This window comes from Melozone crissalis, unplaced genomic scaffold (assembly GCF_028551555.1).
Source record: "Melozone crissalis strain CALT ecotype California unplaced genomic scaffold, PUWL_Pcris_2 ptg000045l_1, whole genome shotgun sequence".
Taxonomy (NCBI): domain Eukaryota; kingdom Metazoa; phylum Chordata; class Aves; order Passeriformes; family Passerellidae; genus Melozone; species Melozone crissalis.
Window position 1 is genome coordinate 17,760,062 of NW_026535823.1, and position 24,411 is coordinate 17,784,472.

Consider the following 24,411-nt stretch of genomic DNA (forward strand, 5'->3'; position numbering starts at 1 on the left):
TGCGGCAGTTTTGCTCACGCTTGTCTGCTGTGGGAATTCCCGAAACTGCAGAGTGTGCACAAGGGCAGCTGAACCGGAGTCACGGCCCGGGGCCGGCACGGTGGCCTTTGCGCAGGGGGTCTGTGGGTTGCTGCTTGCCCCGAGGGGAGCGCTCCGGGCCCGGGCCCACCCCGAGCGTGCGCCCGCCCCTTCGCGGCACCCGTAGGAGCGCTCGGCGGCCCCGCCCGCCGCTCTCGGGATTTAATTGCAGGGGCCGCTGGGCCGCGCGCTATCCGGCCCTGCTGCGGCACCGCCGACATGGCGTCCACCAGCCGGTACGGGGGCGGGCTGGGCGCGGGGGGCCGAGGGACGAGCGGCGAGCGGGAGCGGCTCCGGCTCCGACATCGCTCCCGTCCGCGGCACGGGCAGAGGATGGTTGCGTCGCCCCCGCTACCGCCTGGGGACTGAGCGGCGGCCATCGCCGCCCTTGCCCGGCCCCGGTGCTGCCGTTTTAGCATGGCTCTCGCGGTGCATGGCGCACCGGCCCCTCTCCGGTGTCCTGTTTGTCGGGGCCGTTCCTTAGGGCGGCGGGCGGGCGGGCCTCAGGGCGCCTGTTCGTGCGGGCCGGGCCGCGCCGGGCGGCCCCCAGCTGAGCGGCCTCTATGGGGCCGAGCTCGCCTCCTCTGCGTCTTCGTGTCGCTCTTGCTGGGCAGCGCTCCGAGGAGACGCCGAGGATTTTGGGGGATTGATGTTCTGCGTGCGGAGCTCCTCGTCAGCCACAGCTCGGTGCGAGCGGCGGCTCGGCCTGGTCTGTCCCCCGAGCGCGGCTGGGGCCGGGCCGGGCGGGCCTGAGGTGGCACCGAGCCCGTCCCACTGTGTTCCCCGGCCGGACACCGGCAGCTGCGGCCCCCGTGTCCCCCGTGCTCAGCGCTGCCTTGAGCCGAGTGCAGCTCCCTGGCCTGGCTCCACCTTATCGGGGCCTGCAAACTGCTTTCAGGCTCCCACCCTAAATCCGGACCGGCGCTAGTCAGCGAGCAGACGGGTTTCGGGTTCTGAATTCCTTCCTCCTGGAGACACTCCGAGTTCTCCTTTCTAGTCTGAAAGCCCGCGGTGCAGACCGGAGTGACTCTGTAACGCCTGCTAAACCTGTCCTGGGATCTGGGAAGCGCTTCCGAGTAGTCTTGCTGCAAGCCGGCAGTTATTTGCTGGGATGGGCCTTTACGCACGTGCCATGCATTTTCCTTGGGTGTAGGTGGCTTAGTCAATTGAACCCATTGTAAGGAGTACAGCGTATATGTGTCGGTAGATAAACCGAGTTAAATTGGGATGGGAAGACAAATTTTTGCAATGTTTTATGAAGATAAAGTCTGAAACAAAACATGGTTGGTATTCTTTGAGACATCTGGATTTTTTTTTCCTTTTGCTTGGTGTGTCACTGCCTTTTATGTAATGCCAAATGTCAGATGATTGTGAATGCTTTGTCAACAGTTGCTGTCATATGAAACTTGTGGCTGGGAATAGAAGGAAGGTAGTCGAAGAGCTTTCATGTACTCTTTTGAGCATAATTTACATCTGAACATCTTGTGTTGACATGCTGTCTGGAGGTTTTAATATTAATAGTTATGTTGATTTTCAGTTTTAGTTTCAGGTTGCAGACATTTTTGTGAAGAGTCAGTGGATTAAAATGTTCTGGTTTTTTGTGTTCTAGACTCATTGGAAATATCTAAAAAATGAAAATTAAGATGGTGAGTGTAGGTTAGGCTGAATTAATGGCAGAAGGAATTGTGGAAAATGGGGTAACTCAGAGTAATCCTATTGGAAAAATTTTTACAATTGAATGGATTACAAATTGTTTTTTTGGCTTATTCAAATAGAAGTTAGTAGTCATGATAAATTTTTTGAGATCAATTTCTTGTGCTTTTAAACTTTAGCAAAATGGCTTTGTGGAATATAGGGATCCCAATTGTAAACAATTTTTACTCCCATTTTGAAATAATTCTAGTAGAATTATGTAACATATTGTTAATACGAAGTATTTACTTTTAAAACATTTGGTTAGAAGCAATTGGTTGTTACTTTAGTCAGTAACTAAAAGCTGTTTATTAAATAATGCTAATGCTTTATGGGAAGTTGTAATTCCTGAAGATCCATGAGTGTGAAAGAGATCCCTGTTTTTAGAACTTCTTGTCATGTAATTGCCTTAGGAGCTGATTATTTTTTGTTAAGATTTCACTATGCATTGCTTAATTTAAAATGGAATTTATTCTTCAAATATTTTAAAATAAATCAGTGTTTGAATTGGGAATTTTCCAAGCATACATGTTGTATGTGTAACTTTCTGAGTTAAGGACCTGGTAAATAATACTGTTCTGAGTAGAAGGAGTGAAAATGCTAATTTGGAATGAAGAAATCACCACTAACTTCTTAGGAAACTTCATTTAGCAGTAGTTTGAGTTACACTGCATTTAATCAAGTCTGTTATGTAGATTTTTAGTGTTTGATTTGAAGTGATTTTGGTACAAGATACATTACAAGAAAATTGAAATTTAGGTGATCTGAAGTCTTGATTGTCAAATGTAGTTGCAGCATTCATATAAAAAGTGCAGCTCAGATAATCAAGTTAATATTCTATAATTTAAAACATTAAGTTCTGTATTACTGAAGTGTTCTTCTTGTCAAGGAACTTTTTTGCTTTTTTTTTTTTTAAGTTTGGATGTGCTTCCGAGGGTGACTTGCCCAAATCATCCAGATTCCATTTTAGTGGAGGATTACAGAGCTGGTGATATGATTTGTTCTGAGTGTGGGCTAGTAGTAGGTAAGTAGTTATTCATATTTTTATAAATTGCCATGTAACCTAAATGGTGTGGGTAGGTTTGTGCTCCCTTGATGCTAAAGTGTGGGTGGTAAATTTGATGGGGTGTGTGTTTGTTTGTTTTGATTTTTTTTGTGTGGGGCTTAAGTTTTTTTTGTGATTGTCTGTTGCTAAAAGCTTACTGCTCTGAATAGCCTGTCTTCTGGTAGTTTCTTGCGCTACAGAAATAATCAAACTCTCTTTAAACATTGAAAATTTAAAATGTGCTGTAATATGAATTAGAATGTTGTGCTGTCCAGTCCTGTATTCTGTTTTTATTCATGACTCTTCTTTCATTCAGGAAAGTATAAGAGATGTTATAAAAGCTCTCTGTGAAATAACTTGCTTGTAAGAAAAAAACCCAACACAACACAAAACCAAGCCCCAGCCAACCTCAGTTTCCCAGGCTAGATGTTATCTTCTGCCCTGAAAGATTTATATTTATATTTATATGGGTGCTAGCATGTGTGTTTGTTAATCACTTCTCCCAAGGCTTTTAAGACTATCCTAAATTTTTCCACTGGAATTTTGTGAAGCTCTTTTACTTGGTTTCTGTAGCAGCAACATCCACAGACTAAACTGTATTCCTAAGTATAATGGAATATTTAAAATGAAAGGCCTGTTACACTTTGTCTTTTGTTTGAATGAGAAAGAGGAAGTTGCTGCATAAACATTTTCATTTATCTTTTCTAGGATAAACATCTTACATGCACCTTACTGTCTTTATTCCTTTTATCATGGCAAACTTTCCACGCTTCTATTATGATAATCCTTTAAACTTCATTGATTTCTGATAATTTGTTTTTGGCCATTATGTGAAAAAATCCTCCTTGAGGGTACGTGTTTGTGTGATTCATTCAGTGCTGCTAAATATTTCAAATTGTTTACATCTATCTTTCCTAGATGGTGGTGGTTTTGTTTTGCCTTGCTGAATTTAAAAATGGTATTAAAAGCTGAAAGTTAAGGAATTTGTGGTGAAGGTAGTACTAATTCAGCCAAGCAACTAACATATGCCTTTTTATGCAAAAGCAAGCTTCCACATAAATTGTTAAAGTAAGTGTTAAAACATTTAAACTTGAGTACCAGTTTCCTTTAAAATCATGAAACCATTTGAAACCTCTAAAGGATTATAACTGCTTTGTTAAAAAGAAGGGGTGGTTTAAATTGCATAAAGGTCAATTAATCAGAATAAATTTGCTGGTTAAAAATTCAAATATCCACAGCAGTACTTCCTACTCAAATATGATAGTAAGCTTTTAAGTTACTGCTTAAAAATACTTTGGTGCATGTTCAGCTCTTTGTGTGGCTGTCACAGAGATTGAGCAAAAGTTTAGAAAAGCCCATCTTGATCAGTTCATAACTTTTAAGATAGTTCTGGTATTGGGAGAAGAGGAAAAGCTTTTTCCTCATAAATGTAATTTTTTGGAACTTGGAATTTGTCACAAGTACATGTACCTTCTGTTACCTAGTCACAAGGAATTCTTGCCTGAAGAGTTTATCCTCTGTTTTTTCTGAAGTAATAGCATTGGTGCGTTCTTTAGTTCAAAATGTTAGCAGTTTCAATGAGCAGGATCATTAGAATATTAATAGAAGCTGTTTCTGAATTGAGTTTTTAATGTGTTTGTAATTTTCTTAGTGCAGTTTACCAGCAACATTACTGGTAGTATAAAAACTGTTTTTTAGGTAAGCATTCTGTAGATTTCTCCCCAGAAGGCTTTAACAACATTGTGCTGATTGTTCTCATTCTGTGCTGCATTCCTTCAGCTATTTAGCTTGCCTCTATGTGTCCAATTCCTTAGCTAGGGTATCCAGCAGGTAATTTGGAAAACCAATTAAATAGGGTGACAATAAGTGACCAAAGAGAAGTGAGAGCACTAAATATTTTCTTACCTGGTCTGATAAGAAATTTAGAGAGGTTGTAAACCAGATCCAATCCTTGATGCCTGTTTTCTGGAGATGCTTGTGGAGTAGAGATTAAAGGAGTGAAGACAAAATTTAGCTTTCATGTGTTCCAAATACAACTTTCCTGTATTTTTAGCAGATTCCATGAGACACGTTCCCCTTAAGAGACTCAAGATTTCATTTCCTGTTTTTACTTAGGGAAGTTTTGTTTCAGGGCCTGCATGCATCGTGATCACATGTGAGCAGGGCCCACTGAAGATATATTTTGGGATGGGCTAAAAGTTACTGGGATCTTTCAGCGAAGGGGGTCATTTAGAGCAGTTAATCCTCCCTGTGCAGAAATCAATAAAATCAATATATCTTGTAGCTGAAGAAGTGCTACAGATTTATTTAAAAATATTATTTTTTAGTGTCTGCAGAGCACTGCTGGTATAAATGGTAAATGCTGAGTTTGTGCTCTTACTTTACTGCTGTAAAGTACATACTGGTGTGAGTTCACTGATCTTTTTTTTTTTTTTTTTTAGTGTGTGTGCAGTTTAGTTGTTGACAGAGCTAATAGTCTTTGACTTAACTAAGAGTATTTGTATTTGATGTTTTTCTTGCTTGCTATGGTAAAGTACTGAAATTGCTTATTTATGGAAAGAATGTAAGACTATTATATGTAGAACTGTGTTGTAGGATAAAATAGCTGGTGCACAGATAGTTTTCAGGTTTGTAGTCAATTTTCTGGGAATAGGAGATTAAATCAGTATCATTATCTTGCATTTGGCAGTTGAAAGAGTAAAGCAGTAGAAAATTTTGGGGGAGCGGGAGGCCAGGACACAGAGAAGCTGATCTCTTTATCGAGTGAATTCCATATTTTAGGCAGACCTGTATGTTACAAGTACTACTTTTTAAAGGGATTTTTGAGAAGTTTTTTTTCAGAGTTGTTTTCTACTTACAGGTTCAATAATTTAAGTTAAATCTAGTATGCTGTGTTTTTTTACACAGTATTTTCCATGTGTTCTGAATAAACTGGTGTTTTGCTCTGCAGTATTAAAATAATTTAATCTTGTAATGTCATTATGATGCAAGCTGGTGTTGAGAGTATTATTGTTTCAAAATACTGTTTCATTCTCCTAAAACCTCTCATCTGCCTTTTCATTGTTACTTTTTGTGGATTAGTTTGTGCTCTGCCTTTTCATGGTAATTATTTCTAACTTGTTAACTTTTCCTTCTGTTAATTGCTTTTTACTTGAAAGGCGCTTGGAGACCTAAATTATAGTCATCCATGAAATTTTGATATTATTGTGGATTGACATGCATTTGAGACTTAACAGCTCTGTCCAGGTCTCTTTGCTGTGACAAGAATAGTGTTTTATTATCCCTGCCTTTCTCCAGTCATTCGAAGCTATGTGCTACACTGAGAGTTCATGGACAGAGTTCTCAGGGCTTAGTTCTGTGTTCATTTAAAGCATTCATCATATCTCATTCTCCAGACAGTGTTGGTGGGGGAAAAGGGTGTTGTTCAAGAACAGAAGGCTAGTAAATCCTCTTTCTTGACAGGCAGCTATTTTGCTTACTACCTTATAGGCAGTAAAAAAGGCTGGGAATCAGCTCATATGCCAGAAGGGGCTGAAGAGAGCAGAGTGAAAGTGGAAGACAAAGCACTGAATTTTCTTGATGTAGCAAAGTGGTGATGTGAATTTCAGCGGAGGATAAGAACAAGTCTGGTGGCATGTACTGCTATGTAGTATCTCAGGTATAAGGAATACCTCAGGTTAGGAACACCTTTTGAAAACATTCCTTAAACTTCTACATAGATAGCTTCATTAAATGTTGTCTTAGTGTGCAGGAGTTAAGCAGTGAGGAATTTATTTTTGGTGGTTAGTAAGTGATTTTCTCAAACTGGTTAGCTCTGTCTGCTTCACTAGGCAGGTGTGGCTGAGAGGAACAGTACTCTTGTGTGGATCTGCTTTGGGGAGCCTTCTTTGGTAAAAAAGCAAAAGTCTGTCTCCAGCTGATGAGGATCCTTGGACACATATCAACTCATTAAAGCTTTGAATCAGATTGTGACCAATATTCAGATATTTCTGCCATGTTCTGTGTGTACTTGGGTGTTCAGTTGAAGAATTTTAGGGAAAAATAGTCAATAGTCTGTGGTCTGCACTAAGGCTGTTACAAAAATCTGAGGATTTGTTTGGCTGATACTTCTGACACGTTTGAGATCAAAATGGTGCATTGTAAATTCAGATTGGTCCATGAAGAAGAGGTAAGATTTGACTATACTACAGGTGCTTTTTTTTTTTTTTCTTAGCAGTATAATAAACAAGTAGGAAGGAGTTTCACAGTTGCCTCTCAACTGGCCAGTTCATTACTAAGGATATCTCTCATTAGGGATAAGATCACTTGCTTCTGTATAGCTGCTGGTTTTTTCTGAAAACCAAAGAAATCTTGTATTTCTTTTCAGCTGTTTGTAGTATCCAGTAGGTGGGGAAGGTGCTTAAGTACTTCTTATTTGCATCCAGTAGAGGGCAGTTACATCCATAGGGGAAAAAATCTGTTAATATTTGGCTGTATGTCCAGGTTTACTACTTTCTGCAAGTACTGCTAATCTTTAAAATATTAATTCTTGATTCAAAGTATTGCTTAAAAAAGTAGGCAAAAATCTTTAGATATGGATGTGAATTAGCAGCCTTTACATGCTTTGTGTCTAGACTACTAAAAAGTGTGTGACAAAAGTTGGCCCTTGGAAAAAGACTCTCTGCATTTAGTGGAAAGCTAATTATAAAGGATACTGATGCTTAAAGACATTCTGAATAGTTGACTCTTGAATGAGCATTCACAGATACTTAATACAGGAAATTTATAACATGAAGAAAGTGATCTGCTTGCCTTTTTCAGCCAGCATTTCAAATAGTCTGTTTTAATTCTAACCTTTTTCAGCTTTAAAGGCAAAGGGTGATGCTTCTAAGTGTTTGGCAGTGATGCTTGTAAGAGTGGAAACAGACTTTAGATGTTAAAAGTCAGCATCTTTTGTCAGGCTTTGTAATAAGCACTGCTCTTAGCATGAGATTTCCTGGAGGGTGCAGGAAGCTTTCTAGTTAGTGGGTTTTTGGCTACAGACCTAAGGTGTTTGGGGGCCACTACTACTTCCATTAGGAGAAGTACTAGATTTTTCCAGTAAGTAAAAGTAACGTTTTGAATCCTTCTATTTAGGGAGTGCTTCTTAACTTGCTTCCTTGCCAGGCTGACAAGGTAATTAGGCAAATAAGGGCTGGAAACAGTCTGAACTCTGATGGAAAAAGAGTCTGAAATATTGTGATGTAGGGTAGATCAGGCACAACACTTTCAATTGAGATTCTGTAGTTTGGAGCATCCTTCACACAAGTATTTGAGCCTTGAATCTTTTTTGAAGGCCTCAAGTCCTGGGGAGGTGTAACTTCAGTTGACCAGACTTGTCTACCTGATCATTTAACATTTCTACTCTCATTTGCTTCTTCCAAAATTATTATGCAAGCTGATGGCTTTGGAAGCCTGTAAGTCCTTTTAGATTTGTCATCATTTTGATATGCAGGAGCTGCTAACCCTTTGTTCTTGTAGCATCATTTGCCTGCGGTGCTGTACTGTCTGTTTCAATCCATAGTTGCCTTTTGGTACTGGTGTGATGCTGTTGATGTCTGGCAACTAGTTAAAATCATCTGTGGCTTTTTTGTTTGTTTGCTTGTGGGGGTTTTATGTTTTGTTTAGCCATCTGAAAGCCTGCTTTAGTTATTTTAACTGACTTGTGAATAGACTGGTGTTGCTGGTTGTGATGATAAATTTGTGGTGGTGACAATTTATTGAAAATAAGATAACTTTTACAAAGAATACTAATGTCTTGCTAAGGGCTGGAAATAGTGGGGACTGTAAAATTATATGTTCATTTATTTTTCCCCTCTCCATGAGTTTATTCTGTGGAGCATTTAATACATCTGGTCCTTAATAGAAGTTCTAAGGCTGAAAAATGGAAAAAAAGATCATGTGTTCCCATATGGGGCAGTATGTAAGCTAATAAATAGAATGTGGAGTAGATACACCTGGAGTACTGTGTCTAGCTCTGGGCTTCTGTGTACTAGGAAGAGAGAGACTTGGTGGAGCAAGTCCAGAAGAAGGTTGCAAAAGTGGTTTAGGAGTTAGGTGAGTCTTGAGAGCTGAAGCTTGATCTGATTGTTCAGCCTGGCTCTGTGCAGTTTCATGTCTTCTTCCTTCTCCCCAGCCTGTAGCCTGCTCCTTAGTTTTTTCACTGTAGTTTGTCACAGCACCTCATTACTCTGCTTAATAAGGTGCTGACTGAAACTTAAATGTAATCCTATATATCTATACACACATATTTAAATTTGGCATTATAAAATGCTTTTAATTAAAAGTTTAATATATGTGCTCACTAGATGGCAGCAGATTCCCTAACTAACTCTGAGAATGAAACATTCCCTGTTATCAGTAGGTATTTCGGATCTTCAGAGTGCAAATCAACTTTTAATACTGTATTTATGGTAAAATTAAAATATTAGTTAACAATATGCAGAACTTAATGCAATGTGCAGCTGACATTTGAGCTCCTCTGCAAAGAACTTAATAACATGCCTTCTCAGCAGTGTTTCAAGACTGGATATGGAAGATTACATAGCTCATGAATGTCATCATATTTCTAGTTTTGGTTAGATATCTTCAGTTTTAAGCTATCTTGTCTTCTTATAACAGATAATGCAGAGGGAGAAGAAAATACATATGTCTTATGATTTACTGCAAGTTTGATGTATAGATATTTCAAACTAAGTTTTAAAAACTACTCAAAAGTCTATTTTAATTTTTGGGTCTGATCTGAGTTTGGTTTTGCATTTCTGTAACATGGGTTCTTTGCATGTGTCAGTTGTGAAGAAAAGTAACCTTGGCCTGAGGTTTTCTGTTCTGAGTAGCACTTCTGCATTTTATTAAATGAGCTTTTCAGATGATGAGTAAACTGAATTTGGTCACCAACCGGGGAAGTTGGCAGTGTGTGTTTGCACTGGAGCCTGTGTGTTAGACTGTATTTACGCTGAATCCTGGAAGAGTAATTTATGAGAAGAAATGGAGCAATGGAGAAAAATTAGTCTGTTCAGAAAGATGCTTTGGGATATCAGCCTGGAGATGCATTTCACAAGGATTTGGTCCTCTAAACTGTTTTTTTTTGTATATATTTCAGAGGAGGAAGCTGAGGAGGTGAACTCCTCTGTTAGAGGAAAATCAAATAAAGGAGTATCTAACGTGAGTGTATCCAGTGAAGCCCTTTTGTTCAAACTGACTGCTTAGAAAGGGAGTAGCCAAGGAATATGCGGCCACTCCCATCTTTATTGCAGTTTTAGAGGGTTGCCCAAACCAATATAAGATTGCCCAAACCAATATAAGAATAAGTGAGCAAGCAGAGACAACTGTATGGTGTACTTACTGGGAGCTTTTTTACTCTCATATTGGACTGTTGGATCCAGATTCCAGCTTGGGAAAGTCAGTCAGTAGGGCATGACCTAGCAAATTGAGTTTAGAGCTTGAAATCTTAACTCAGTCTAATTTAGTCAGTAAAAAATCTTAACTCAGTACTAAATTTAGTCTTTTTGTAAGACTTAATTTAGTATTTTAAAGTTTTGCTTTGACCACTTAGGGTGGGGCTTAATTGCATCTGTACTAATATCCCAGTTCCAAAGTGGTTTTTATGTATTGAAGAACTAAAGATAACAAATGCTGCATTTCGTTTCTTGTTTTAGTTTCTTGTTGAATGGGATGATCCAGCTAATCGTGCTTGTAGCTGAATATGTTTTCCATCTATGGAAACCTGTGGGCTTATTTGTTTGATTTTCATTAATACTTCTAGCTTGTGTCACACTTTTATAGAAGCCTTTTGAAAGATGGAATGTGCTGCCTAGGATTTCGGTGTGTTTGCTGTGACACTGACAGTATACAGAAAAACAACTTTTCTGTAGTAGCAAATTTCTTGGCAAAATAAAGATATTTGCATACTGCATCTTAATTGCACAAATGCTTTATATTCAGTGATTTGTTCTACTTAATCTTTTCTTACTCTGACATAGTAGTCTCAGTCTTCTGTTTGTGATGTGTTTATCAAAGCAGGCAGTGATGTAGAACTTTCTTGTTAGAGCAGGAATGGTTCATAACTCACAAGAGGCAGATCCCTGAGTGAGTCATTTAGGTCATTCCCACTTGTGTGGAAAAATATTACATCATTGCTCTGTACTCAGTGTTCTATTTATACCATGCCAGAATTTTAAGTACGTTTTGCTTTTTTTAGATGCTGTAAACAGTATTGGGGGTTCGTCTAAAAGTAAAGTTACTGCTAGGCCATAGAAGGAGCATTACTGAATCAAATATTTACAGAGAGTCCAGGAGTCAGAGGAGCACACTGTCTACAAATTCAAGCTTGCCAAGGGTGTGGGGGTTGACCTTTGTAGCAGAAAGAGTAAAAGGCAGCACAGATTCATTCTATCCATAACCCTGTAGCTTTTCATGGTTGATTTTTTTTCTTCTCCCTCTTGGTTTTTATTGTACCAGTAAATAAAGGTGGAGCCATAGTTATGAGCAGGTCTGACAGGTATTGATGAGAACACCTTTAACCTAAAGTTTTTTTTTTGTTGTAGCAACTTCTTTTGGTTCATTCACAGCTTTAAATTTCAGGCATCCTCCTTGCATAGTTTTATGTTAAAAATTGAGTTATTCTGTCAGAATAGAGTCCCCTTGTATCCCCCAGGGAATTCTGCAGTTGCATCACTCTGTCCACACCTTCTGCATTTTCTCCAGCTTCAGATCTTGTATTGTTTGCAGAGTGCTTTTTTCTGCCTGTTTTCACCAGGTTAAATCAGCCTCTGTGATTTCATTCTAAGGCTTCCATGCTGTAAACTGTGCAGTCAGTTCTACTTTTTTTTGCAGGCATTTCTCTCACAACAAACTTAAACATTGATAAAGGTGATGAATTTTCCCTCAGGTTTAGCTAAGGGTACCGATTATTCTGAAGTTTCTTCTGAGCTGTATTGTGTTTTACTGCAGAACACTGAGAGAGAAATGTTCCTTTTGTGTTATTTTGTGCATGCGTTCTTAAAAATTCTGTAGTATTGCTCTGGAGGCAACACCTTTGTGATTCACCTTTTGTCAGATCTTTAAATACAATGAACTTTGCTGGATTTGGGGCTGGGGTTTGTGCTTTCTTTTGTGTTTCTTTTTTTCCTCCCAAGTTCCTGTTGTTGTGTTTACTGTAGGGCTTTTGCCTGCATCACAAAGTATGTGAGAATTAATTCTCAAACTGGTAAGTTTTGAGAAATAATTCTCATTGCTGTTTCCTCTCATTGCTGTAGGAAAGGTTTAGGTGGATGTGAAATTAAGACAGGACTGCAAGGAAAGTTGTTTCATTCAGAAAATGTGGTGCTTTTCGTGTTTATTCTGAATCTGTACTGAAAATCTTCCAGTTATAACAGGGTTGATTGTGTTTAAGTAGTTGAGTATATATATTTTATGTAAAACTGTCAAGCATCATGAAATTGAGCAGAGTCACAACTGTCTTCAAGAACAAAAACTGAACTGCAAAATGTAATCAATTAGGTTAGGAGGTACAAAATTGAGAGTACAAAGGAGCTAGAAATTGTTCAAGAGAAGTAATTTACTATAGCTTGATGGGATTGTGCATGATAGGTAATTCATGTGTGCACTATTAACACATGGCAAGTGTGATGAACTTGTTAAGTTACAGCAACTGACTCATTGAGAACAATCCACAAGCAGTCCGGACTTCAGCTTGAAATTGAGATCTTGGCTCCTTTTGTGTATTGGAAATGCCATGATGTTCTTAATGGATAATCCATAAAGGTGACAGTTCCTGCTTTCAGGATGCATTTCTTTAGTTATTTATGTCTTCTGTTCAGCTCTAGTTGCATTTTTTTTCCATTGTAGATCCTGAGCATTCCTGTTTGTTGTCCTGCCAGTTACTGTTGTGTTTGGGAATGGCAGCAGACTGCCTCCTTGGAGTGCAGAGCTCAGATGCCTGCCTTAATGTTTCATGCAATATTTTAAAGCACTGTGTCAATGCAGACTTTGTGTTGCCCTGTGTTCGCAGGTGACCGGGTCATAGACGTGGGCTCGGAGTGGAGAACGTTCAGCAATGACAAAGCCACCAAAGACCCATCTCGAGTTGGGGACACCCAGAATCCTTTGCTCAGTGATGGTGACTTGAGTACAATGATTGGCAAGGTAATACTGGAAATACTAAAGTTTACTGAGTGTTTTTTTTTCAAGTACCAGGTGATACTTCCATAGAAAAACTATACAGCATGTATTTTTGAAGAGATTTTCACCTGAACTGAAGTTGCATGTTTCAACAGTCTATAAAATGTGGCCCTTTCCTGAGGATAGAAGGGCCAACCTTTGCAAAAAAACCAAAAAGTTTGCAGTGTTGTGGAGTTACTTGCTATACTTAGATATGTTGCTATAAATAGGAAAGCTGATGTTGCAATTTTAAAAGAAGTATACTTTGACTTAGCAAGTGTATTTGAGGTAGTTCTGAAATTAATGTTGAGATCTCAACAGCTAATGCTGCTGTTTTTTTGTAGTAAAGTCTGTATCAGATTCATATTGGAGACCTGGAGACCACATTGTACATGTTCTTTCAATTAATGTTAAAGCACTAAATGTAGAATTCTTTCATGGTGTGAGTGCCTCAAAGGAAAGTAGCCCATCTGTACTTGGGTTGAAATTTTGTGGTGCAGTCATGTCCTGCTGTTTCTCCTGAGAGCAAGCAGGACTAGTCACACAATTGCATTCCCTTTAATGAAGCAGCGGCCCAGGTAAGTTTTACTTGTACTTTCTTCTTCATATTTTACTGCAAGATCCAAATTGACTTTTTGTGGATTTCCTGAATGTTTCATGAAAAGGGATGAAGTTGCTGATTAGAACATTTTGCTGCTTTATGTGTTTTCTCAGAAGTTTTTGTCCCAGTGATGTTGCTAGGATGAAGTGCCTAAATATGTATGTAGGGCATATATAGGGCAGTGTGCAGCATACTTTTCATCCAAGAATTCTTAAAAGCAAGGAAGTCAACAAGTGAATACTGATGGGCAGCTAATTTTCACCATTAGTGAAAAAGAAATCTTCTCTTTGAGGAAATGTCCAAGTAGATTATTATGTTTTGGACAATTCTAAGAATTGCTGCCTATCACATTTTATGATTGTAGGTGGCGTTTGGAGTACATTCAGACAAACAAATTTCTGCCCTGCTTCATTAAAACATTGGCATTGCTAAAGGGCTGTGTGAAGCAGCGTTGTAGAAGTCACTGGAATTCTAAGAGGGATAGCAACCTTAGTGAGAGAATTAAAGACACAGGAACTTGTATGAAAAGTTTGTTTGCCCATGAAAACTGAAAACATTTAAGAGCTGGATATTTGACTAATGAAAATTTTGCTATAAAGCAGAACATCCCAGAATAGGCAGGAGCAAACTGTAGCAGAGTGCCATTCCATAAAGACAAGATGAGAGTTTTAGTGTGGCATGATTTAACCTATGAGAACTGAGTAGAAAGTGCTGGAGCTGCCTGGATTGTGTTTGGGATTGTAGAGGGGGCAGTCAGTCCAACTGTGGATACTTTATTTGCAGAGGTGCATTATTTTCTATGGGAAATTGAGAGTCCCTGTGACAAACCAGGATGTTTTCTGCACAGGAGTTCCTGTGTTTGTCTTGCTAGTAAGCAGGAGCCCTGCCATGTCAGTTCCTTGATGTGAGCTCTGTATAAGGGACTGCTTTTTTTTCAGTTGTTTGGAAGGAAGTGAATGGCTTTTATCAGAAGATGCTGAAGACATCTCCTGTCAGTGCAGAAAGGGCATGAATTTTGCAGCAAGGAAGTGGTACATTTCTCAAGCAGTCATCTGAAGTGCTTGCTGGCAGTAGGTTGGGATGTGGATTGACCTGGATAGACACAGTGGTTGAACACTAACTAGATGGACACAGTAGTTGAGCAAGGGTGAAATTGGTGTAGTCATGAAGAGGGTAAGTAGCATCTGACAGAGTGCAGAAAACCTATATAAATTCCAGAGAGTGAAACCGGGTAAGATTATTATTTTCCCAGTTAACAGCAGGTTTTAGAAGGGTCTGGAGTGAACCCCATGTTTGTGTGCCAGAGATGGCTTTAACCTTTCATATGGGACAGGACCAGGGCTATTTCTTTCTACTTGAGATAGGACTGCAGAAATAAAATCTTTACAGCTGACCTTCTCCACCCTCACAAATACAGCTGACCTTCTCCACCCTCACAAAAACACTATCACCAGAAAAACCCCTAAAACACAACCTGTGTTGTGGGAAATCCAAAAGAGAAGGACACTGATAATTCTCGTGGCATATCATGTTAGATCTGTTATAGACTCCTGGGAACAGATATGGAAATGGAGTCTCAGGCAGTTATAACAGTATTGCTTTGTCACAGGAGAGGAAGAGGGTCAGTTCTCCTTCACAGAGTGGTTTGTGTCTCTTTCCTCTAGGAAGGCAGGAGGTGGTGCTCTGGGGCCCCTTCCTGCAGGGATGTGTGGTCTGTATATGTTAGCTGCTCTGCCTGTGCAAAGGGATTAATTCCTAATTGGTTTTAATGTGTAAGGAACCCATGTGTCTGAGGCAGCGGCAGCAGCCTGCATTGGAACAAAGATTAATTTGCCTGTGAAGAGGAGGGTGAATAACATAGTTGGCGGTGCTGGAAGTGGTTTGAATTCTACAGGCAGGTCTTCAGGATACTGGCACAGAGCTGCAACTCTGAAATTAGATACTGTGTGCTGCAGTTGAGCTTATTACATTGCAGATCAATTGGAGGCATGGTGAAGTGTCACATTAATTGTGACTTGACTGCCAGAATGTTAATAGTTATTTCTAAAATTCTAACATAAAGAAAAATAACTAAACAAGCATCTTTGCTTTGATACAGGGAACTCTCTTGTAGGAATCTAAAAGCAAAAACTGCAAGTTGTGTTTCCTATCTTGTGGAAAATGTCTTTTGTCACCTTTGCTAGTTAATTGATTCCTTTTTTTTGTAGTAACTGCAACTCCAAGAGAATTTATATTGGTTGAACAAAGCTCTAAAGCAATCTTTTGGCATAGAATTTCTATCCTTTGATCAGATATCTTTGAAAGAAAGCTGGCTTTTGTTAAACTGCATGGCCTGAATCTGGAAGTGCTCTATTGATAAACAGTGAGAAGGTACCAGGGGCTGATGATTGAAAAAGGAGAAAGGATCCCTCAGACTGATCCGTGTGAGCTGGTTGTACTGGAGAAGAAGACTGCTGGATTGGGGCATGCCTTGGTGCCGTGGTTAACCACAAATCAGTGGTGTGGGTGATACTGGTCATACTGTGTGCTGCTCTGGGGAAATACTGGGGTACAAAGCTGTTGAATGCCAGCACTGTAAACCTGACCTCCACTGAGCCCCTTCAGAGATTGTCACTGTTTACTTGACTGCATTTTTCACTTTAGTTACCTTGAAGGGTGTTTTCAGGATCGTATCCATGAGATTTCTGTTCTGTTTGAAACTTCCAACTCAGGCCACAACAGTAAACCACATGATTCATAAAATCAACTTCATTTCAGTTAAAACTGTGTGGCTTCTGTCTTTTTCCATGAAGAGAAAGGATCTCCTAACATGATTGTCAAGGGCTGAAATCAATAAAGTATTGTCCCTCAAAGCTCCAGAAGGAAAGTAGATGGTGCATTTAAATAACACCTGCAGGGAGAATTTCTGTGGTTTATGTAAGCAGTTGAGGTGGAAGAGAGTTTTCCACCCTTTTTCTAGTTGTGAGTTGTGTATTGGGCATGGCTCTTGAAGAGGTCTCCCATCAGCAGGGTAAAATCCTTGTCTACTTTCACTCCACAGCACCTAATAGATGTGGGTTGTTTTTTGTTTGGTGTTTTTAAATGTTTTTGGTTCTCCAAAACCAGTGGACCAAGGAAAATCCCTGTGGTGAAGGGGAATCCTTACTGGCTCCAGGACAGAGCAATATTTCCTGGTAGATTAGTCCCTGATACAAAGCCTGACTAGACGAGGACCTGGGGACCTGCTGTTGTTTGTGCTCACTTTTCTGGCATCTACAAGAGTTTGAACTCATACAGTTCCATATAAGCATGTGTGCATAGCACTGGTTTGGGAGGCCATGATAAACACAAATGTAACACCCTACAGGGAACAGGGGTATAACTGATGGCCAGCAAGGAGCCTTTTGGCCTAAGACTTCTGTATACTTTGGGCCAAAGGAAGTTTTGGCATAATTTTTGAATGGAAGGCCTAATATTGCTCTTTGTGGTCTGAAGTCTGTTGTACTTTGCTCTTGCTCTTTGTTTACCTTTTCGTCTTACTGGGAACCTTTGAATAGTTGGAGGTGTTCATCCAGCCAAGGAAGTAGGATTGTCTTTGGAGCAGCCCTCTGTTGTGTTGGTGCCAGGATCATGTCTGGGTGCTTATTTTATATTAAAGGATGTTTGGAATAGTAGGAAAACGCCATGAATGGTTCTGGAATCTGTTGTAAAGCACCGTTGAAGGAGCTAGGGAGACTTGTGAGGAGGGTTCTGTGCTAAAGTCCTCAGTTGCTGCAGTGAGTCAAGGTGTGTGAGCACCACAGATGGTGTCTCAGCAGGGAGGGATCCCCTGCAAGGGGCTGCTGGAAATGGGGTGTCATTGAGGCATTGGGCATGGGAAGGGGAACAGTATAAGTGAATGGTCAAGAGCAAGTGTTATTACTGTCAGAAAACATCTATTAAATGCAGAAGTGCACCTCAGAGATGACAGAGTTATAGCCTGTGTTAAAATAGAAGGGCACTTCCCAAGAACATGGGTCAGGAAGGAAGAAACTGGGCAGCTGAGAAGAAAAAGGTGATGCCAGGGATTTTTCTATGCTTTGTTCACTGTGTCTTTACCCCACTTTGTACAGCCTGGACATCTCAATCCATTGCTGGGTGTTCAGTTTGAGATCTCTGTGTGCAAGTGCTTAGCCAGGTTATCAGTCAGCCACAGATCAAGACCTGCTTTGTGTTTACTGGTTTTGGTAAAATGACAGTGCAGTAGTCGGTGTCTCTGGTGGCTTGATTAAATGACCAAATCTGTCTGCAGTGAAAGCTGGATGCCCCATCCCAGGTAAATTGTTTGAAGGTACCAGCAAGGAATGAATGCTTGCAGATTCAGGAAATCCATGTTTCTACACATGATGGAATGATGAAGAAATGGTTTCCACTTGAAGGAACTTGGGGCCCCGTGCATGCTGTGACAGTGAACATATGTATGTAGACAATATAAATTACAGATTATCAATTGCTCTTCTCTTACAGGACATGTCATTATCAGCTATCACTAATCTGACATGGCATTATTTGGTTAAGACTTGTTTTGGACTGCTGGCAAATTGAAAACTTTGAACATTTTAGAGCCTTTTGCTTGGGCATATTTGCATATTTAATAGAAGTATGCATTTTGCTCTGTAAGTTGTAAGGTACAAGCAGAGTGGTACCTTGGAAGCTTGTTTTGAAGTTGCCAGGTTGAGTGTGAGGCTCTTAATTCTCTGAAAACCTCAAGATTTTCTTTTAAGAGGCCAGTGATTTTTCCATAAAATCAAAATACATGAATATTTCCATTTTCTGATAAAGGCTTGCAGCCTCTAACAGGCAAGGTGTCAGGTTGGGTTTGACTGGCTCATTGGTTTGTGTGTTCTCTTTGCCCATGCCTTCTCTATGATGGTTATCATTGTAACAGGTGGTCTCCAGCTGACCATAGAAATGTTTTTCTGGCTCACTAATGTTGAGGAAGATGAAACAGGAAAGCCTTATAAATATGATTGTCTGGCAAAAGATTTTGAGAATATAGAAACTATAAGCAAGATTGAAATGAAAGCAAGCTTTGAGATGCCTTAGTTACTGAACAACTGGAAAACAACAGTGTGGCCAGCTGAAGGTAATGCCCTTTTGATGAAACAAGACCCTCTACCTGCAGACAGGTCCAAGGGTCAGAGCAGACCCTGTCAGCTTGGCAGAAGGCGTCCAAAGAGTAGTTTTTAGGGTTTAAAATGTAGCACAATATGGTAATGTAGTGATTCTTATAGGCTGTATGGAAATGCTATAGGATTTGTATATTGTACTAGATTGGTTAGTGAGAATCAGAATATTCAACATAGAAGATGATTTATTGTACTGTAACGGGAACTTCACTCTCTTACCTCTTTTACTCTCTTATGCTTTGGCTCTCTTGCCTTTTGCTGTCTTACCCCTTTTACTCTCTTACCCTCTCATCCTCTCTACCCCTCTCTTCTCTCGGGCCTGCTCCGAGCTGCAGCTGGCAGCTCCCAGCAGGGCCCTGCACCCAGGCCCTTTGCAATAAACTGCAAGTTCCACAACCTGGCTTCAGAGATCTCTCGTCTCCGTCCGTCCTGACCGTGCTACCCCCTGAGGCTCCTACAACCTGTCTGCCACAGATGCAGCCTAAAGGACACACCAGAGTTGCATAGAATGTCATCCTGGACCTCAGCACTGGTGACAGGAGTATCAAGATGCACACATTAGCTATATATTCTTTCTCTCTTTGGCTGTGTAACTATTGTTACATAAGGGAAGAAAAAGCCCTGTGTAATCTGCAGTCTCTGGGAAGCAATTCATTATTTGAGACTGGTGCCAAGTGTAGAACTTGTTGTGTGGAATGATGCTTGGTTGAATGAGTTACTTTCAGTGATGTTTATTTGCACAACTGTTGGAACCAATGCCTTGAATTAAGATGTATAAAGCTGGAAAATGTTTGCTCTTGAAGTGAGCAGGAAGTTGCTTAGATACTTGTATTATTGATAATACAAATTTTTCTTTTCAGGGCACAGGTGCAGCAAGTTTTGATGAATTTGGGAATTCAAAGTACCAAAATCGCAGAACTATGAGCAGCTCTGATCGTGCGATGATGAATGCTTTTAAAGAAATTACGAACATGGCAGACAGAATCAACCTCCCTAGAAATATAGTTGTAAGTTCATGTCTCTTTTCCTTAAATTGTTCTGGCATTGACTTAGTTAGCATAATATAATGAGCACATGAATTTTTGATATTGCTGCTAATTAAATGGCCTAGAGTTAATTAAATTTCATCTTCTTGCGTTGAAGGATCGAACAAATAATTTATTCAAGCAAGTGTATGAGCAAAAGAGCCTGAAGGGGAGAAGTAATGATGCTATTGCTTCCGCTTGTCTCTACATAGCCTGTAGGCAAGAGGGCGTTCCAAGAACATTTAAAGGTAAGTTTTCAGTGATACAGATTCCATTTTTCTATGAAGGAAAAGTTTCGTTTCTGTCACTATAGGAGGTTGGTTTTCTTATTCCTGTACTTTGTCAAATTGGTTGTTCTCAGCTGTAGCTCACCTTTGAGGGGAGGGTGGAAGGGTCTGTGAGAATTTGTTGTATTTGTGGAGTGGGCTCTAGGGCATGGGGGTTTTAGCATTTGGAAGTTATTTTGAGTGTTGGTGAAACAAAAGGCATTGCTTTGATCAGAGAATGGTGGAGCCTGTTGTAACTGATTTAACTGAATTTGAATCAGCAGTTCTGTAGTGAATAGTGCAACTTTTCCCTAACAGAGGTACAATTCTTTAGCATTCAGTACCAAATTCCCTTACTAAGTGAGCTGTATTAATAGTGTCTTGTGATAAATGTGCACTGACTGAAGTTTCACAAATGGTCAGAGCTTATTTCGTGATGGTGGCCTTCAGGACATTGTCCTTCTTTGTGAGTCTTAATATATTGAGAATCAAGTTTGATTATTTGGGGGGCAACAAATGCTGTGAAGCCTAAGATTTAATTTATACTCTTTTTTTTCAGAAATATGTGCAGTGTCCAGGATTTCAAAGAAAGAAATAGGCCGGTGTTTTAAACTTATTTTGAAAGCTCTGGAAACCAGCGTTGATTTGATTACAACTGGAGACTTCATGTCACGATTCTGCTCTAACCTGGGTCTTCCCAAACAAGTACAAATGGCAGCAACCCATATTGCCCGGAAAGCTGTGGAATTGGATTTGGTTCCTGGGAGAAGCCCTATCTCTGTAGCAGCTGCAGCTATTTACATGGCATCACAGGCTTCTTCAGAGAAAAGGACGCAAAAAGGTAAAACTTGACTTTTTTTGGTTTGTTTTTAGTTTGCCATGTCTTTTTTCCTGAAAGAAACCTCAGTATTGCTGTAAAACTTGGATGAGGTCTGTGCAAACAGTGATAAGCTCATTCTAACTGCATACAGCAAGGACCAAACCAGGATCTCCCTGTCCCCAGAATGAACATGGAGTAATTGGCTACACTCAGTGTAAACTTGAGTTCGTTTTCTTCTGGTATTAGGAGTTGGATTCTTGAATGCAATGGACCAGTGCATTCACATGAGCATAATAATTTAAGTTCACATATATTTTTGTGTGTCCATTTTTCTGCTCTAAAATATTCCACACAGGAACTTGATGGCAGTTGCAGGGAGCACTTGGGCTTTGGATTACATCAAATGTTTAATCATTCTTGCAGCCAGGGAATCGCCTGCATTAGTACATGGTCCTTGACTTACTGTGAGCCTGTGGTAAAGATGGAAACTGTGGCATGGCAAGGTTTGCTGTGGACCAGCTGGGGCAGATAGGGTGGCCTGTGGGGAGCCAGTAAGGAGTTCAGGGCTCTTGAGCTGCAGAGCAGCATGGATCAGCCCCTGGGGCTCAAGGGAATGAGGCTACAGGGCAGTGATGTCTGGGGAAAGAAGTTTACTAAGGCTGCAGGGGGTAGAACTTGATGTGAGAAATGGATTCAGGTGCTCCTCTGAGTTGTCCAGTCCAGATCAGAGATGTTGAAAATGTAGCAATTTCTTAATGGAGCATTCCTTTTGGATATAGAATAGCTTTATCTGTCAGGTTGTGGTTTGTTCTGCATTTCTAACTGCTTATGTCCTTGGAGCTTCCATCCTGTTGGCACTTTCCTGGGCCTATGAGTGATCTGTAGCCCAGGAAGGTCAGTACCTTCATCCTTGCTGGTTGTGAGATTGCATCTCTTAAGAGTGATAATTAAAATACAGCTGCTTGCCATGGACACCACAGCTCCACACTGCTCCAGTGGTTTTGGACAGTGCTGAAGGCTCTCATGCAGTTCAAGGTTTAAATTCCTGACTTTTTTTTCTTACTAACTCTTGAATAAATTTAAGTTTCTGTGCATCTCAAACAAGTGTTCCCTTAGCTTGTTAGATAGTGGTGTGTGCCTCTGCCTTAATTTCTTGGTGCATTTTAAGGTAAATGTATTTCATGCTTAAGTGAAGGCATCAGTTTTTGTCTGTGGCTCAGTTTTTTGCTTGTTTTTGCTTATATTTAATCAAAGCATAAAAATGAAGTTCTAGAAGTTGATGATGATTTGTTAAAATACTGGTGATCATATGTAATACATGTTTCTAATTACTTTTACCCTCTTCCAATTTGAAGTTTGTTATTCCACAATTTATAGGTTAAGGTGAACTGTAGCACATAAAAGACAGACTTAAATATCCAAAATATTAGTCACCACAGTTAACACCATTTCTACCAGGCTTTTGGGGGAGTTGCAAGTGAAGCAAGTGTCCAGTGCCTCTTGATAAGTTATGCTTGCTGGTTTTTTTTGAACATAAATGGCAAAAGTAAAAACTAACCACTTCTCTGCTTTTTGTTGTAGAAATTGGTGATATTGCTGGTGTGGCTGATGTTACGATTAGACAGTCATACAGGCTGATCTATCCTCGAGCTCCAGATCTTTTCCCAGCAGACTTCAAGTTTGATACCCCAGTAGACAAACTACCACAGCTGTGAGATTGCAGAGGGTTAATTTCTGTTAACCCCCCCCAAAAACACCCCAACAAAAACAAACTCTTTATTTTTGCCTATAATAAAGGATGTACAAAGTGTTAATATTGGGTCTTCGTGTTGTGGAACTGAAGGATATGGAGATGGAGCATAACTGCTGGAAGGCAGCATACATTCCAAGGGTAAACAAGCTGATTGTGTGGCATTTTGTATGTATATATTAGTGGAAGTAAATATTTAATATCTGTTGCAACAAATTTAATTTGATACTGTTGTACTTATTTAGATTTCTTTTGTAGGGATCTAGTAAGATGTATTTTGGAGAATTTAAAATATTGTGTAATTCCCAAATAAACTGTTTTCCAAAAACACCATCTTGTGGTATGACTGCAATGTGACATGCACGTACTGTTGTACATGCTGAGAACTGGAATGCAGTCCATGGAATGGTGGAGTGAGCTTCATACTTGTGGGCTTGGTCACAAGGCTGCTTAAATGCTCACTTTGTGGACAATTTCTGATCTCTGGAGTGCTCTGGTAGCTGTAGGGAGCTGTAGTGTGGGTGCTTGCACCCAGAATGTAAACAGTTGCTGAAAAGTCGTTTCAAGTTTTGCACAACTGCTGCAGAATATTTCCAAACTGGTTGCAAAAGGATTAATCCCATCCTTGGCACAGTCTTCCTGATTCTCAATGTCTCTGCTTTTCTGCTGTGAATTTGAGGTAATGACAAAGCAGCTACTGAGAAGCATGAGGACTCACTTTAGTTGAATTCCTGGTAACTTTGTGATGCTTAGTACTGTACAAAGAAAAGTAAAAATATTTATAGTGTATGATTGTTAAATGTCTGTCCTGCCAGCCCACCCTGCAGTCTGGCTGGCCTGTGGTTGTTCTAAGTGAGCATTTGTTGTTTGAATTGATACGCCAGGTGCTGAGTGAAGGCCTGAAGTTGTTCAGCCCTGCCCAGACTAAGAGCTTTGAACACTGGTTGCCTCCTGATAGTGTCCCTTTGTGTACAAAGAAACAAATGTGCTTAACTGGAAGTCTTATGGTTCCTGAGATTTTTGTATCACAGGTGCAAATGCAGTTTAACTACACATATAACAGCTGAGGGGTCAGCTTGCTGCACATCAGGTCTGAGCCAGCCGGAGGAAAGGCTATGTCCAATGCTAATAGCACTCAATAATTGCCAGTGGCCCTTACTGTTTGTTTTCTAGTTGAGCTTTAATCCTCTTCTGCCAGTAGATACTGGAAATGTGGAGACTGAACATTTTTTTCTGTAGGTTGTACATTCCTGTTACACCTCAGGAGCTGTTGGTTGCAGCCATGAAGGATTCTGGTGCAGGTGTTAGGAGTATGCTCAGTCAGCAGGGCATGTATTCATTGTCTGATGTATTGCCTTTGACTTTGTTGCAACATTTTCTATTATCTGAGCATTCCTGGTCTTGGTCTGTACTATTCTGCCTGTATCCTCTGTGAGAAAAGGGGGATGCTGTGAATGGGCTGGGCCTGACCATTAATGCGTTGCTACAGCTTGGGAATGCAAAGGTGGAAATTGCTTTTACTGCAAGTGCTGCTTTCCAGCATAGATCTGTGGTTTAAATCTGCTCCATGAAGATTGAAAGTGACTGAAATGTACATTTGCCCATAATGCTTATCTTAAATCCTTTCAGGCATTAGGCACGAGCACTTGATATGTGATGGGTGAGTGTTTGCAGTTGAAATTGTTGCATACAGCAAAGATTGCCTGGACAGGAATTTAAATACATCCGTGCAAAGCTCTGAAGTGCAGCAGCTGGAGGCAGGGAAGTGCAATCCTGCCGTGACCCTGCAGTTCCGTAAGCAGTTCCTG

The 24,411-nt window shown here is 40.3% G+C and overlaps 1 protein-coding gene across 1 annotated transcript; it reads left to right on the top strand.

Annotated features, from left to right (window-relative positions):
- The first annotated feature begins 231 nt into the window (after positions 1–231).
- Positions 232–22,936, top strand: GTF2B (general transcription factor IIB). The gene is made up of 7 exons (XM_054286314.1): positions 232–314; positions 2,688–2,794; positions 12,846–12,979; positions 19,603–19,749; positions 19,886–20,015; positions 20,593–20,874; positions 22,435–22,936. The coding sequence occupies exons 1-7, from the start codon at positions 298–300 to the stop codon at positions 22,566–22,568; spliced, it is 951 nt and encodes a 316-aa protein (XP_054142289.1). The 5' UTR covers positions 232–297; the 3' UTR covers positions 22,569–22,936.
- The last annotated feature ends 1,475 nt before the right edge of the window (positions 22,937–24,411 follow it).